This window comes from Ambystoma mexicanum, chromosome 2p (genome assembly GCF_040938575.1).
Source record: "Ambystoma mexicanum isolate Mex_15411 chromosome 2p, UKY_AmexF1_1, whole genome shotgun sequence".
In the NCBI taxonomy this organism is placed as follows: domain Eukaryota; kingdom Metazoa; phylum Chordata; class Amphibia; order Caudata; family Ambystomatidae; genus Ambystoma; species Ambystoma mexicanum.
This window is the reverse complement of record NC_090923.1, coordinates 1142030803-1142047084: the sequence shown is the minus strand read 5'-3', so window position 1 is coordinate 1142047084 and position 16282 is coordinate 1142030803. Positions and strand designations below refer to the sequence as shown.

General features: G+C 46.1%; 1 protein-coding gene across 2 annotated transcripts in view; it reads left to right on the top strand.

Moving 5' to 3' along the window:
• The window catches only part of SLC10A3 (solute carrier family 10 member 3), an 84886-nt gene extending 69040 nt beyond the window's left edge, over positions 1 to 15846 (top strand). For both annotated transcript variants that reach the window (XM_069645226.1, XM_069645228.1), the window contains exon 2: positions 13684 to 15846. In XM_069645226.1, the coding sequence (XP_069501327.1) occupies positions 13939 to 15294 (1356 nt within the window). In that variant the 5' untranslated portion in view covers positions 13684 to 13938 and the 3' untranslated portion in view covers positions 15295 to 15846. The remainder of the gene's footprint in view (positions 1 to 13683) is intronic.
• The last annotated feature ends 436 nt before the right edge of the window (positions 15847 to 16282 follow it).

Below are 16282 nucleotides of genomic sequence, written 5' to 3'. Positions count from 1 at the left end.
ACAGCATCCATGTACGCTGGTCATGCCTCGGGTGATTCCTCTGATGGAGGGTTTGTCGTCGCGGGGTCTTTCTGCAAGGTACATTGAAAAGCACAGCACTTTGAGGCGGGACTACGATGGATGTCAGCGACCTGCATTGGGAGGGGCCTGGGAGTTAATCCATGGCCGTTGGAAGCAGGCTGAACAATCCCGCTGGCGGGGCACCCACCCGCTCCTCCCCCCCCACCTCTCAGCTCATGCAGGCAGACCTGGACGGATCTCCGCCGGACTCCCGCACGGGGGCCGATCCGCTCACAGAGGACACGCGCGCTCGAATGCCATCAAGGTAAGCCGCAGCACTTAAGGTGAAGCGGGAGACTCACCTTGAGAATCTGGAAGTCTGCATTTTCCATATTCATGAATTTGGGCAGTCGCAGTGTTTACAGTGCCTGCATAGCCTACTGCACCTTCAGAGGGGATTCGATCCACAGAGTCCGCGTCCTTTTCGCTTGTGATTTCCCTCATGCTCGTGTTCTGCTCAGGGCACACAGGGCCTTGCTTAGGCTGGCAAGGGCTGTCGTCACATCCCACTAAGAGGGTTTTTGTGTGGCTACGAGTTCTAAGAGCGAGCTTACCAGGCTCAAGGTGGGGCATTTCCATGGCTCAGCCCCCTCAGCCAACACTCGGCCAACACTCCGCGGATGCTCCGCCTCCTAGTGGTAGGTTTTATGGAGTAGCAGGAAGCAGAAGATAGAGCTGGTAAACAGACTCGGCAGTGGTGGGGCTCCAAGTGTTTGCTCCAATCCAACACTCAGCCAACCCTCCGCTATTGTTTATATTCAAGATCTATGGAGGCAGGAGATTTGTGAACAAAAATCAGGATATTCGGGAAAGGTTCAGAAGCTGATCACAGGCGCACACAAGCACGAGCTGCCAGTGGGGGCGTAATCCAGTTCTGGAAGCTGGCACTATGTCATTAAATGGAGGGAAACCAATGAAGTGGGCTCCGATCTTTCTTTTAAAGAAAAAATCGCAAAGTGTCAACTCAAGTCCAAGAGCCCGCTTTAAAAATTGCACCAATTTTCTGTAAGCCTCAAAAAAAGACTTCAAATATGCCCACAGAGCCCTGCCCAATAGAAGACATCCAAGCAAGACCGGGAGTGGTTGGAATAGGAGCTAAATCCGTACCTCCTCCGTCAGTGCTAATCCGTACACTGCGCCAGAAAGAGACTCGTAGACAGGAGGAAATATCAACTGGTTCAAAAGATTACAAAGACCCCAATAACACACAGGAGGAGCAGGTGTCTTTTGCCATTCCGAAATTATGGTTCACCTGCAAAAAACATATATTCAATCCAAAATTCTTGAACAGAGGAGAGATGCTGTCAATAATCCACAAATGTTCCGGCTCTATACCTCTTTTCGACCAGAGATATAGACTACACCAAGTTCCCTAATCCCAGTAAGATACATTTGGCAGAAGTGGGGTTGACCTCGAGAGCGGGAGCCAGAGCAATTGTTACCGCAGCAGACCTTTTGGAAAAACGCAGCTTGCTGGTGCACGAATCCCTACCAGGGGGAAACGAGGAACAAGATAAAGCACCCACTCTTAAGGAAAAGACAGCTCAAGGAAATGTTGGACGTCTGCAGGGAGGTCAAAACTCCCCTCCAAAAAGTGGCTCAGATCACGCCGTCCTACCTTAATTCCTGAAATTGTCACACACATCTGCTCAAAGTTATGCACAGGACAGACTATACTTTAGCAAAGATCAGATTAAAATAACAAGCTGGAACACAAGGGGATCCAGTACTTTCACAAATGCGAAGACCAAATTAGAAGTATTTGGGGGTAATGACTTGATCCTTTTCCAAGAAACCTGGTTAATGCATGCACCAGAATTAGAAGGCTTCACAATGGTGAGTCAAGCAGCAACAACGATGGGGAAGGGTAGACCAAAAGGGGGGCTACTTATGGCCTGTAGATCAGATTTCTTTAAACCAGTTCTAAAAATCTCATGTAACCAGGACGGCATCTTAGCTGCAAAATTGGAGGCGCCATCAACCGCCGGGATGAAAGAACTGCTGGTGATTAACCTATATTGGAATCCCGCATGTACAGCACTCTCGGTCTATCAAGATTCCCTGGGTGAACTTCTTACACATATCAAAGCCATTTACCCAGATTCACATACACTGGTTGCCGGGGATCTGAATTCTCAGTGTTCCCATATAATCTAGGGTGCCATTTGTACAAAGCAAGAACAATAAGTGCAAACAGTAAAAAATCGTGCTTCTAGTTTAAAGAATGGGACTTAAGGTTACTGAATAGTAACATAGAGGGAGATGTGCTGCCAGTATACACCTGGTCACGTGGGAACATCAGATCCACTCTGAATTACATTGTTGCATCTCCCTGTTTTTCATCTGTGCGATGAGTTATTAGTGGGTGACTCTAATTTAAGTGATCACCCTAAGCTACAGGCCTCATTTCGCTGGAATTCCGAACTAAAAGCAGCAGTATGGCATAATAGTCTACATGTAAACCACCAGAGGAATAGAGTTTTTAGAAATACAGAAATGAAGGCCATCGGTTGAACGAGGAACTCGTACATATTGCTACAGCTTCAGGTCCAGAGCACTGGGAAGGAAACTGCCTCCCGCAGCATTTTCATAATTTTCTCTGGTCAATAGACCAACCCCAAATTACACTTCTTCGAAAAAGAAATTCTCATAAACATGCATTTGATGAAGATTCTATGAGGAAAAACCGGGAAACCCGCTGCTCCATTGCAATAGCAAAGAAAGAAATTCTGGATAGCTCTACTCTATGGAATGAAATAAAACTTTGTATAAAAACTGGTCCAGACAGCGGCGCTTCAAACACCTGCAGCAAGATGACGAATCCATGTTAAGAACATTATCAGATAACAACTCCTGCAACTTCTGGTCCCTGATAAACTCTCAAGATCAAGAGGCGATCCAAACAAACTGTGTGCAAGAATCTGCATGGATTAACTATTTTTCAGAAAAATACTCAAAATCAGATCAGGGCCCTTTGTTTATCCCTTCAGACTCCTCATGGGCATTTGAAATCACAGAGGAGGAAGTCCTCGAGTTAATCAACAAGTCATCTTCATCCAGAGCGGCAGGACCGAGCGGACTTACCGATCAGGTTTTAAAAGCAAATCCAGAACTCTGAGCGAGAATATTGTGTCAACTCTTCTGTGAAATTTTGAGGACTAAAATCATTCCGCAATCTTGGAAGACTGCTTTAACAATACCGAAAAAAGGGTGACCGAAAAGATCCTAGTAATTATAGGCCCATTACATTGCTGGATATTGAGAGTAAAATCTTTGCTGGACTACTATTGAAAGAACTGGAGAAATGGGCTAAAACGAAGAATATAATACCAAAACAGACTGGCTTTAGAAGGGGTCACTCAACGGCCCTGAATGGTATTACTCTGGCAACTATTTGCTATGGGAAAGAAACATCAAAACCACCAAAGACATTTGTAGCCTTTATTTTTATTTTTTTAATTATTTTTTTAATGATATGTCTGGCATCCAAACTTCATTATTTTCTCACTTTGCTGTCGCTGTTATCTTAGAATGTTTTTTTATCTCATTATTTCTATCCAGAATTTGAGGTTTATCCGTGCTCCTCAAAATTTGTGACCATCTCTCTTGTGTGTCTATGTGCTTCCGTGAGATGCCAAAAGTCTCTGAACAGGTTTTGTTTCTCTGTCAATGTGGGACAAGTCATTATTAGATGGAAAGCGATTTGGTGGTGTTTTCTTGCTTACAGAATCTACAGTGCACGTTCTTTGGGTCTATTTGTTTTGTTTGGACTAGGTAGTCTCGCGTTGGGAGGATGTTCAGGCGGAGAAGCAGATGGAGATCACAAATCTTCTGGTCAGGAAATTGTATTAGATAATCTGGAGGTTTGTTTAGTGCTCTAGATTCAGTTTCACATCTTAGAAATCTTTTTTAGAGCAGTTGTTGTGCTTGTGTTTTCATCCCGTCGTTGCGTTTCAATTTACGTTTGGCGTATTGTGGGGTATGGATCAGCATCTCGTTGGAGATCTCTTCACGCTGCATCAGTTTCTCAATCTGTGTTGACTATTGGGATAATGCAGTCACGTGTAATGCGTCCTTTTTTTTCGTATGATCTCTATTGCAGGAATTTTTTTGTTGTTTTGATTTTTCTGTATAGGTAGATTTTGTTTCCACACGATTATTGAATCGAGTGATTGCAATGCAAGTTTGTGGCGAATTCTCGGCATCTGGAAGCTGGGTAGTAATGCTAGTGTTTTCCTCCAGAAAATTACTTCATATTTCTTCCACTCAATATGTTGTTGATTAATTAGTTTCACCGGCGTAGGTGAGGATTGGGACTACCTTTTGTTTGAATAGAGCTATTGCCAGTCTAAGTGAGAATTTGCTAAATTTACAGTGTAAGAAACGACCTTGGCGTGCTAATGATTGAGATTTTGCTTCTAGATGGTCTTTCCATTCCTGCTCGTTATGAGATGGGTTGATCATAGCGCCTAGATATTTGATGTGGTTCACTATTTTGATGGGCTCGCCTCTAAGTGTGACTAAAGGTGTTATTTGCCTCTTCCCTTTTAGCTTTGATAGCATCATCAGTTTTGTTTTTGCCGTGTTGATTTGCAGCCTTTGTAGATCTATCCAGTGCTTTCGATTTAGTCGATAGAGAGAGACTCTGGCTCAAGCTCACCAGAAAGGACACGCCTAGGCCTTTAATAAATATCTTAACAGCCCTTCATGATAATAAAACAGCCGATGTAAGACTAAACTGCGAAGACCTTCTGTCGGACGAATTCCAGGTGAAAAGAGGAGCAAGACCGGGCTGCATGGTGGCCCCTTTTCTCTTCGCCTTTTATCTTGCCGATTTCGGTGAGGAAGTAGATTCAGCAGGTCTAGCAAGTGCGAAAGTTGGGCAGGAAGTAATGAAATGGCTCATGTACGCAGACGATATTGTGCTCCTAGATGGAACACTTGTGGGTCTCCAAAGGATGTTGTCTGCTCTTGAAATCTACATGACAAAAACGATCTAATAGTCGACTTAGATAAATCAAAAATAGTCTTTGGTGGTAGCGGAAATGCTGACCGATTCCCTTGGAAGATAGATGGCTGAATCATCCCTGTGGTAGACGAAATTAAGTACCTAGGATACACACTGTACGCCAAACCAAGAAGGGCACAAATACTATCTGATCACATGTGCGACTAAACAACTAGCCGCGCAACTACAAAGAATTGTTGGTCAGTACTGCAAATTCTCATTGATTCCAGCATTGAGATATTATAAAGCTAAGATCATCCCAACTCTTCTATATGGATTAGACGCCAAACCACTGGCTTGGGCATTGGACTCGGATAAAATTGAAGGCTCAATTTGGAAAAAAAAATGTTAAATCTCCCCAAAGGCCTTCCAATTTCTCGCCTTCATTTCGAGTTGGGCTTAAAATCTTTAAAATCACAAATGGACTGGAAATTGCTTTCTTTATACAGACTTATTATGGATCCTTTACGAAATTCGCTTTAAGAAGACCTCAGAAAGCACTTGGATCATCATTCGCCAGTCCTGCTCAATCTAAAAAAGTGGTAAAAGAGATTAGAACAAATTGCGATAGCAATGAAGATCTTTTGGTGTCAAACCCGATGAAGATAAAGAAACAGATGGAAACAGCAGATTGGATTAAGACAATAAGGGAAATGAGAGCAATCTCCTCCTCAACCTCTTTATCCTTACTTGAAAAAAAGGTTTTTTTTTTTTACCGAGATGTCTAATAAAATTTCCAGATTGCAAGATAAAACACAATGCGGCTCAATTTAGTTCACACAGGAGCTGTTCAAGTTACAAGGGGTCAAGAAAAAAGCGGCAGAATTTTATGCACGGGCTGCAGAGACCTAAAACATCAGACGCTAGAGCATCTTTTGAGACCTTGCCAAGGCACTTTAAATGCCAGAAAAAAACATTTGGGTAAATTTGTCTCTAATTCAGATCTAGAGACAGGTCTCATCACTGATGTTCTGGAATAGATTGATCACTGGGCAAGAGACGATTGATCACTGGGCAAGAGACGGCATTGACGATAAATGTAATCAGAGTACTTGTAGATATGGAATTCATTTTACGAAAATACTGTTAATACCATATAGACATGTCTGTTTGCAGTTTCTTAAACTTAAAAAGAATCGTATGAATTGGTCTGTTAATAATTGTAAGATTCTTTTTCTTTTATCTTTTTTCTAATACTTTCTCTTTTTGTGAGAAATATAATTTTGATTATAACACAAATAAAAAACAAATTGAAAAAAAATAACCAATTAAATTAGTCCTGTGCCTGAGATGAATCCAGAAGAGGTAATCTGGTAGTCTGATTAGGCTTGTCTCACCCCGTGGTGAGATGAATTGCCTTCTGGGTGGCGATGTCCTGCATGCTGGAGATGACAGCAGTAAAATGATGGCCTCATCATGTGCTTCCTCTTCCGATTGGGAAGGACTTGGCTCAGAGACAACAATACCTCCCGGTAGCAGGGCCACCCCAAGGTTGGGGAATGATGCCCGTGGACTGGCCGTCCATGCAGACACCGCGCTGGTCCGAGTGTTGGTAATGCCATTTACAATGGCAGTGGTAACAATCTTATGGGAAGATGCACTTTTTCCTATTGACGGGGTCATCGACAGTGCCGTGACGAGGGTATCGCAGCCAACAACGTAGATGCCGTCGAAGAGGTTCTTGATGACGTAGCAATCGTGGCTGTTGACGGTTTTGTCGCTGACGAGGTGGAGGCCGTTGACGGTCTCGTCAATGACGTGGCAGTCGTGGTCGATGACAGCTTTGGTGCCGGGTGCTGGCGGATGACGTTGACTATCTTAGGGTAGACTACCAGGAGGAAGGCTTAGTCGTTGACAATGACTCTGCCACTGCCGATCTGGACGACGAGCCATTTTTCGATGTTGAAGGCGAAGAGTGGCCACCAGATTTAGACGTGGACTTAGATGAAGACTTCTCCTTGGGGCACTAGAAAAGGGCTTGGCTGTCTTTGCCGACCCCTTTGGCCATTGACCTTTGGTGAAAACCGGTCCTTGTGCACGGATCTGGGTTTCTCGCCAGAGGTGTCTTCATGCCTCTTATTGCTGGTGGCCTGTACTTTGTGCAATCTTGACCTCTTACTATAGGTGGTTCGCTGGGCCGCCCTGCCCTGCCGTAACGAAGCATGACTCCGTACAGAAGTGGAATTAGAGGCCCCACCATCGTTCTCTAGGTGTTTCTTTTGGCTGTGGGCAGTACGACACAAAATGATTGTTCAGGTTTAAACCGCTCCATGTTACTGAGGATTCCCAGCCTGGCGGGGGAATATTCACAGCATGTGAATCTATGAAAGATCCAATGCTGGAGAACGATGACAAATCCCAGAGTCCATCAACTAATAAGTCCAGCAATGTGGGACATGAGACTGTATGAAGGAGCCTTGATCAGCTAGTCCTCGAGGTAGGCCTATGCCTGCATGCCTTCAAGTGTAGGGCTGCCACAACCGATGCAACTACCATGGTGAAAACACTCTGGCCTGATTTGAGGCCCGAAAGTAAAGTGTGAAACTGAAAGGGGGAATCTCAGGTTTGATTTCCAGGGGACACTTTTATTTGATCTCCTCATTGTAATGGTAATGTGGAAGTAGGCATCTACGAGTTCTAGGGAGTGCAGAAAGCCCGCCCCCATATCCCAATATCTAGGCCATGTAACGATTGCAAGATCTCCATCTTGAATGATGATCACTGAGAGACCTTTTAGATCGATGATTGGTCTGTTTTTCCCCAACGCTTTCATCACCACAAAGATGGTGAAGTATGAACCTAATTTTTGACCAGGGGGAACCCTTGTGATCACCTAATTCGCCAATAAGTCCTCTACCCCCTCCAACAGAGCCGCCTTCTTGTCCATTGTTTTGGGAATGATGGTCCCAGAAAGAGGACAAAGGGACAGGAATTCTGTCTTGCATCCCATCCGTTCCACCCTCGGAACCCATTGATCCGTTGTTGTTTTCCTCCATCTAACTAAGAAACAGGATAACTGAGCCCCAATCAGGAGACTATCATCATCGGGGCCTTTTGTTTTGGAGCACAATGCGTTTTGCCTTATTGTCTTGGCATCATGGCTGAACTTTCCTCAGAGCTCTGTGGACGTTCCTGTCCAGTGGATCCTGTATTGTGGGCTCGCCTGTCATGGAGGATTGTCCCATCAAGCAAGGAAGGATGTTCAACACTTGGATATTCTAGGATAAAGAGGATAAAGATTTCTTCTCTCCTCAGAGGGGATAGAGTTTAGACAAAAAGTAGGGCATGGAGATTCTTTATGGTTCCTTCCATTCCTGCAGAATCATTTTAACTGGGATTACTGCCAGTCCCTTCTTCAGAGTGCTTAAATCCATTTATCTTGGGGTCCTTTTCTTGATCAGGAACGCAATGAGAAGAACTCCATGCTGTCAGCCGCTTCTGCTACCTGCTGCCTGGACAGATATTGCTCCTTCCTGTCATCTTCCTCGAAGAATCGGGCTTGCTGGAGGAAGATGAAGTGTAGAAACTATAAGAGGACAAGGAGGAAGACTTTGCATGCTTTTTGCTCCTTTTACTGTTTTGTCCCTGCAGGTCCCTTTTTTAAAAAAATTTAAAAAAAGTATTTTGACCTGAGATATGGACCTGAGAGGAAGCAAGTTCAGCAACCTTGAATTTGTTTCTCATTCCTTTACTTTTCTGGGAGAAGATGACTCCGAACTAGACTAGAAGAGCTGACAGCTTGCATAACAATAAACTTCCTTTTGGCCGTCTTTGTACGAGAAGGAGCCCATCATGAGCAGTGTCAACAGTGACACTGATTGAGGTCAGAATGAGCACCTTTTGTAGTATTCGGGGACACACACACTGTAGGATCACTGAGGACTAATATAAACTACACAAATAGAATCTATGCCCTGTGCTCTGCTCATAAACATCATGCTGATGTCCTACTAGAAGCGCAGTGCCAGGAAGACCCCCATGCTGAGTGATTTAGAATGCAGGCTTGCTTCTAGAATGCCCACCTCATGGCATGAGATGACTGAAAATAATCACACGGGGCAATTTCTCCACCCCTTCCCCTGCCAGCTGCCTTAGGGGGCTACCCCCTTTGCAACAGAAGCGCAGCCCCATGCCTTTCCTGAGCTGAAAGGAAGTAAGCTTGGGCCGGAACAAATCTCTGTTGTGCTTTTTGCCCAGTCCACCTCCCTCTTGCTTCCTATGTTCATTTCCCAGTCTGTAGTCTGTGAGAAACCTGAAGGTGTCTCCCTGACTAGGCCCTGGGGATCTGTCATCCAGGTGGCCAGGACACCGCCATTGCTATTGGATCCAGTTTCTGGGGGTGGGCCAGTGATGGAGGATCCCCTGGAGGGGGGTCCTTGGGGAGCGGAAATGGTGCACCGTCAAGTCTGATGCGGTATCCCCCTTCTGCCATGTAGGATACTCGGACTTTAAACCCCACCCCCTTTTCCGACACAAACACTTTTGTACGAAAGCAACGGACTGACAGCAGAGCAGTTTACCTGACATGTCCCAACACAAGGGTCAGGCAAAGTCAGGCAACTGACCAGAATCACACACACCTGACAGCCCTTTCCCTTCTCCACAGGGATAAAAAGTGGAGCACAAGGGCACAATACGAACAGGGTAAACCGCACAACGAGACAGCTATCAGAGTACAGCAGTTCAAGAGAAGGAGAAAGACTGCGAGGAGCGAAGGACTGACGAGGAGAGAAGCGACCTTGCCTTTTCCGACCTCGGCCCGTGAAGCCTCCCTGAAAAGAATCGTAAGACTACGAACAATAGCCAGCGTGTGTTGCAGCAGATGTCAACGGTATCTCCTACGCTGATGATCAGAACAGGAGAAGACGCTTGCTACTGTGGTACCATCCTTGACTCCAGACAAAGGAGAAGCCAAACGTTTCATCACACCCGGTGAGTCGAGGGCAGAACAGATGAGAAATCAAACTGCGTTGAACAAAAGTTGGAAATGGCAATAGAAAAGGGAAATTCAAGGGGAAACCAGCTGCAGAGGGGTCCAGCATCACGTGGGTGCTCACTCGAGAGACTCTGGTTAATTCCCCCTACTGTTGAAACTACTAAAACCAGAAGGCCGTAGGAGAGTTGCGAGGGAAAGGTCAAAGTGGTCTTACAGGGGTCCAGCAAAATCCCCTATACAGTCGAAAGTATTTGACCGACAAACCATTGGAAAACTAAGGAAAGCAAACCCCAGATAGTGATAAAATAGAAGGAACTGCAGAATGGGGAAAAACATGATGCCCGATGAACATTGTGTTGACCAAGAGTGAACCCAACAGAGGGATGTCCACAGTGAACTGTTTAAAAAGACATTAACATTTGTGAATATGAAAGGTGAAAATATCTTTGGGTGCAAGCCACAGTGAATTCCGACAGAGGGAGGCTGACATTTGAGAGGGGTCTGAAACTGGAAGAGGGGGACCCAGGGGTGAAGAAGCATCACCCAAAAGGAGGCAAACAATCGAGGGGTTTGAACCCGGAAGAGGGGAATCCAGGGATGAAAAACCATCACCCACCGACACATGAAATGTAACGGATATAAAAGGTAGAATACAGGACGCAGTGACCCTGATGGAGGGAGGCTGCTATTCGAGAGAGGTCTGAGGCCGGAAAAGGAGGACCCAGGGGTGAAGAATCCTCACCCCAAGTACAATCAGAAAGGAACGGTTTGTTAGCATACTAGGCCCTCGGAAGCAAGATACTTAACCACCGAAGGTCCTGATATTGCTAGGAACTTTTAGGGATCTGAGCCTGGAAGAGGGGGATCCAGGAAGGAAATCGCCCAACGTCTCTACAGAAAAGAACATTTTGTTAGTTATTTTGACCACATCTGGTCTTCTGAGGCAAGAGACTTTTTGTAGAAACAGACTTAACCACCAGAGCACCTGATACCTGAGAACCCGATACCTGAGAGCGGAACTGAAGTCTTGTGCTGGGAAAGCTTGAGCGTGTGCTATGCTTAAAGAGTTCCACCTTGTCCCGTACTCAAAATGTGGGGAAGGGAGACCCCCGGCTTCCACATCCTGACTTATCATTTGTAAACACTTTCTTTCTTGTGAACCCTATCCCACACTCTTTTTGGTATTTAGTTGTAAGGATTGGGAATTTTTTTTTTATATATATATATTTTTTTATAGTATAGGCCCTTTTATTTGACAAGACGCCACTAGGACTTCCTTATTATTCGATGGTCGTAGTTTGCTCACATCTTAGATTTAGGTTAGGCATTTTTCCAACATACCTATACAGTTTAGTAAACACCCTTGAACTGTGATCACTTGTCTGTCTTCTCTCTCTCTCTCTCTCTCTCTCTCTCTCTCTTTCTCTCTTTCTCTCTTTCTCTCTTTCTCTCTTTCTCTCTTTCTCTCTTTCTCTCTTTCTCTCCCCCCCCCCTGGAAATGCCCCAACTATTTAGCGCCCTGCTTTGTAGGAGGGTCTACAACCATTGCTTCCCATGCCTCACACTGGTTAGTAAAACAGGTGGTTGCCCGACACGGGTTCTTGACAATAGACAGGAAATGAGAAAAACTAAGCTTTGTGGGTAACCCACGCATTCTATACCTCCAGGACAGCAGGTATGGGTGGAGATACAAGATTTGGAAAATGGTTCCTTTATGGGAGGGGGGGGGATCAACTCAAAAATAAGTGCTGGGACGAAAAAGGTAACAATCTGGTATTGTTTTGTGAATTTTTAGGCAGCACACGGTCTGGCATTGCTTTGTCGAGAGCGCAATTTACTATTGTTCTGGGAGAAAAAAAATGGAGAAAGGAGTACGGTTTTTGCGTGAACTGTAGATCATGACAGAGGTAGGGTATTTAGCCATAGCTAAAAAGAATGACAGTTGAGTCACTGGCTTTGTGATTTTATTTATTGAATCGTGTTCTTGATACAATGAATCCTTAAAGGAGGAGAGTAAATCCTCTATTGTTCTGGGAGGTGCACACAGAGTGCCTTGTCTGGCATTGCTCTGCTATCGGGTATTGTTTTTGTGCAAAGTTGAACTACTGTATATGGGAAATGGGCTAAGGGTGCACAGACTGGCGTTGTCCTCTGGTAGTGCACAGTCTGTTATTGTTTTATTGGGAGCATAGTCCAGTATTACTGTATATAAATCCGAAATGAGTGCAATGTGTTGCTGGTTACTAGGAATGAGCAAAGAACAAATAGCCTGATATGTATTTATGGGAATGCAATGTCATTGCACAGTGGGGTGAAATGTTGGTGGATGCGCATGGTTGCACAGATTGCTTTTGCTCTGTAAATCAGTACTATGCTAAATTCTCTGGGAAAGCACTGGTGGTGTGTGGTATTGCGCTATGGGAAAACACATTGTTGCATTGACGAGTTACAACCTGAAGGAAGTTTGTCATCTAATAGACCCTTTTGGTTCACCTGTATTGCTTCCCCGCGTGTTGATCAGATCCCCCTGTCAACCACTTTAAAATGTGTGCTTCCTAACCCTTCCTCTTGGTGCGTCATTTCTCATGTGCATTCTTCAGTTGCAGATTAGTCTTTCCTACATCACATACAATAAACCCTTGCATCTCTGTTTGATTGGGCCTTCCTTTGGCTCTCTCTAACCTTGTTGTTGGGTAAAACCCATACATGAGCCACATGCAATGTCCCCAGGTCTTTGTTAGACCAGGCCTGTGTTTCCCACCCTAACCTTTCCAGTGCTTGATCATACCAGCATGTTTCCTTTATAGCCCTTCTGCCCCAGGATAGGTCTAACCAAGTTTCATGTATCAAACCCCTGCCCCAATTTTGAATCAAGCAACCCCATGTTTCTACACCGGTGTCGTCATCTCTAGTGTGCTGGGTCTTTTCCTTTACCGACAATCTTCACGTCCCATCTGCTTTTCAGCAATAACCTTCACATGCGCCTATTGGCTCCATAATCATTATATGCAAAAAGAATTCACCAAATCTACCATCAAGTACTCCTCGCTTGGTCTCACCAAATCTACCGTTGAGTACTTTGGTCTCAGGTTGGGTTAATTTACTATTCTAACTCCAGCCCTAGCATGTTCACGAGCAGGTGTTTGTTGGCAGTTTCGGAAATTCTTTTCATGATAACGTTCAGTAGATGTTAAGTGCGTCTCGAGATTAGGCTGCGGAAAGATTATGCCTTAGAACTGACACAGGATGAATCCGACCATACTGGTTCATCTCTGGAGAACAAGTTGTAAGTGTATGTGGGGGAGACAGACCCAGTATAGTGATGGGAAGGGTTAGAGTGAGGCACATGGTGCCTCACTAAACGCAGGCCAAGGGGCTGGGATGGGAACCTTTGATTTGATCTGATCTAACCCCTACCCCTCCATCCACCCCTACCCCTTTTCTACTAGTTTAGCTTGTTTCCTCCTGTTTTCTGTCTTAATTCTTCTCCACAGTTGTCAGGGGCCTTTAAGCATCATGTTGTTGCCTTTGCCAGTGGTGGATTTTGCCCTTGTTTGTTCTAACCTACCTCTTGCTACCCTTGTTGTATTTCATCCTCCTGTATTATTCCATAACCCTTTACCCAATATTGAAGTCATTCGCCCTGGTCTAACATTTTGCTGCTTTGTTTGCTCAACAGGCATCTGCCTCCCAGATTTGGCCCTGAAGGGATTTTGCAGCCCTGTCCTCTGGAGACCATGCGTGAGTGGCAGAAAGCATATGAATCCAGAGATGTCTGAGCAGTTGGAAGAAGATGGTGAAGACTGGCTGTGGCTCACTGTCCACAGCCCTGATGACCTGCGGAGCCTATGCTAAGCGGGAAAACCTCTGGCAGGGGTAGGCCAAGAGGAGGTGTCTCGCCAGACTGTTGTTTCCCCTCTAGCCATTTCCCACCATGCTGCTGACCGACCTGTTACTGGCCAGCCTGCTGTGCCTAGCCGTGTCCCAGCCAGAATCTAGCATGGTCTCTGCTGGTGTCAACAGCAGTTGCCCTGGTTACTTGCACATTGGTGACGGCACAGCCCAAGAGTTCCTATTTCCAGAAAAGAAACGGGGTATCATTGTCATCGCCAGCCGCTACATCAACCATACAGGCCTCTACCACCGTCCCACGTTGACAGTCGCCTCCCTCCAACCTGCTGTTCTGACCATCGAAAATGTGACTGATGCCAGCCGAGTTGGCCAGCAGGGTAGCAGCTACGTGATTAACATCCGCTCAGGCATAGCAGGGGTGGCCCCGCTGCTAGTGCAGTTGCTGGATGAGCATATGGATGCTAGGCAACCTGTGGTGATCGAGGAACGCAGAGACTTCAGCATTAAGGTGGCACCTAATGAGGACACACTAGCCTGGGGCTCTGGAGGGCTTGGTCACTTCTCGGAGAACCCAGTGCTCTATGTGCTGCTACCTCTCATCTTCATCAATAAGTGCGCCTTCGGATGCAAGGTAGAGGAGGAGGTGCTGCGGGGTCTACTTCGACAGCCACAGCCAGTGTTGTTGGGCATCTTTGCCCAGTTTGTGGTTATGCCACTCTACGCGTACATACTGTCACTGCTTTTTGCGCTGGATAAGCCACTGGCTCTGGGTCTGGTCATGACCTGTTCTTCACCAGGCGGGGGTGGCGGGTACCTGTACAGCCTGCTACTGGGTGGGGATGTCACCCTCGCTATCTCCATGACACTCCTCTCGACGGTGGCGGCCACAGGACTCATGCCACTGTCTTCTGCCCTCTACAGTCGCCTGTTGGGTGTCCATGAGACCCTTCATGTGCCATTTCTGAAGATTCTGGTCACATTGCTCTTCATCGCCATCCCAATCTCCACAGGCCTGGTAGTGAAGTGCCACCTACCACGTGTGTCGCGGGGGCTGCTTCTGCTCATCAAGCCCTTCAGCTTCATGTTGATCGTAGGCGGACTCTTCATGGCCTATCAGATGGGCGCCTTCATACTAGCTGACGTACGGCCCTCCATTGTGCTTGCTGGTGTCTCTGTGCCTCTATTTGGCCTAGTGTTAGGCTACATCCTGGCCCGCTGCTTGGGGCTGGTGCTACCCCATCGTCGGACGGTCAGCATTGAGGTGGGGGTGCAGAACAGCCTGCTGGCCCTGGCTGTTCTACAGCTCTCCTTCCATCGGGCTGAAGCCGATTACGCCTCCCAGGCCCCCTTCATTGTGGCACTGAGCAGTACCTCTGAAATGTTATTCATAGTTATCATGCACTTGGTGTACAAAAGACTGTTCCCGGCACCTGAGTAAGACTTGTGTGTTAACCTTTGCAATGGGACTCTCCCTAGGGTCCTTTCCAAGGCTTTTCCCCCTTCTAAACTGTCTGAATCCTCCAACAAGGAATCCTTTCTTACCCCATGTATTTGTCTCCTCAGAGCTGGACATCCTACCATTACTGCCTCTCCTTCCCCCGGATTCTGTCTCTCTCCAGATTCCTACTCTACCTCCCATCCTGGAACCATCATCTACCCCATTCCTGGATTCCGTATTGCTCTGAATGCCTCCTCCTCATAACCTTCTGTCTTTGCGGTTCTCTCTCAATCTCTCTTTTTCTCCATCTTTGGGGTCCCAAGCGAATCCCTTCTCTCCACACTCCTCTCCCTTGTAAGTTAATGGAAGCCAAATGCCAATAAGCACTATGCACTAACGGAGCTTGGACACTTCAAATGAAGTTTTTTCTATGTTACAGGGCACCTTGGACTGTCCAGGACTATTTACACACCGAAGAGATGTCCGAATATGACTGCTATCTAAGACTCGTTTTGTAAAGTACATTATTTTAATAAAGGTGGAGAAATCTGATCTGCTCTGGTATTCAAGGTCTTTATCTCGGTTTGCTCTTTGAAATATTAGTCCTACCAGAAGGATGATCCACGCCCCTGTCTGCCCCTGGTCCCTATCATGCATTCAGCACCTCCAGCTCTCATATCCATTATCATTAGCCTTCCCCTATACCTACCCATGGGCATCCCCCTCTGTTTCTAAACTTTACAAAGGGCCTATCTCTCTACAGGCAATCATGTCCCTTGTCATAGAGCAGTGGTCTATGACAAGGGGGCCGAACCCCCCCCCCCCCCCCCTTGAGGGGGATCCAAAGAATGTCCGAAGGGGGCACGAAGCTACTTAAAAAGGCAGTATGGCACCCGGCACATTGGTCTTTGAAACAAATCTTTCGTGAAACGCCGCTCTGGTAGTTCTGTTATTTCACACAGCCTCCCTTCCTGCATGCCAATTGATT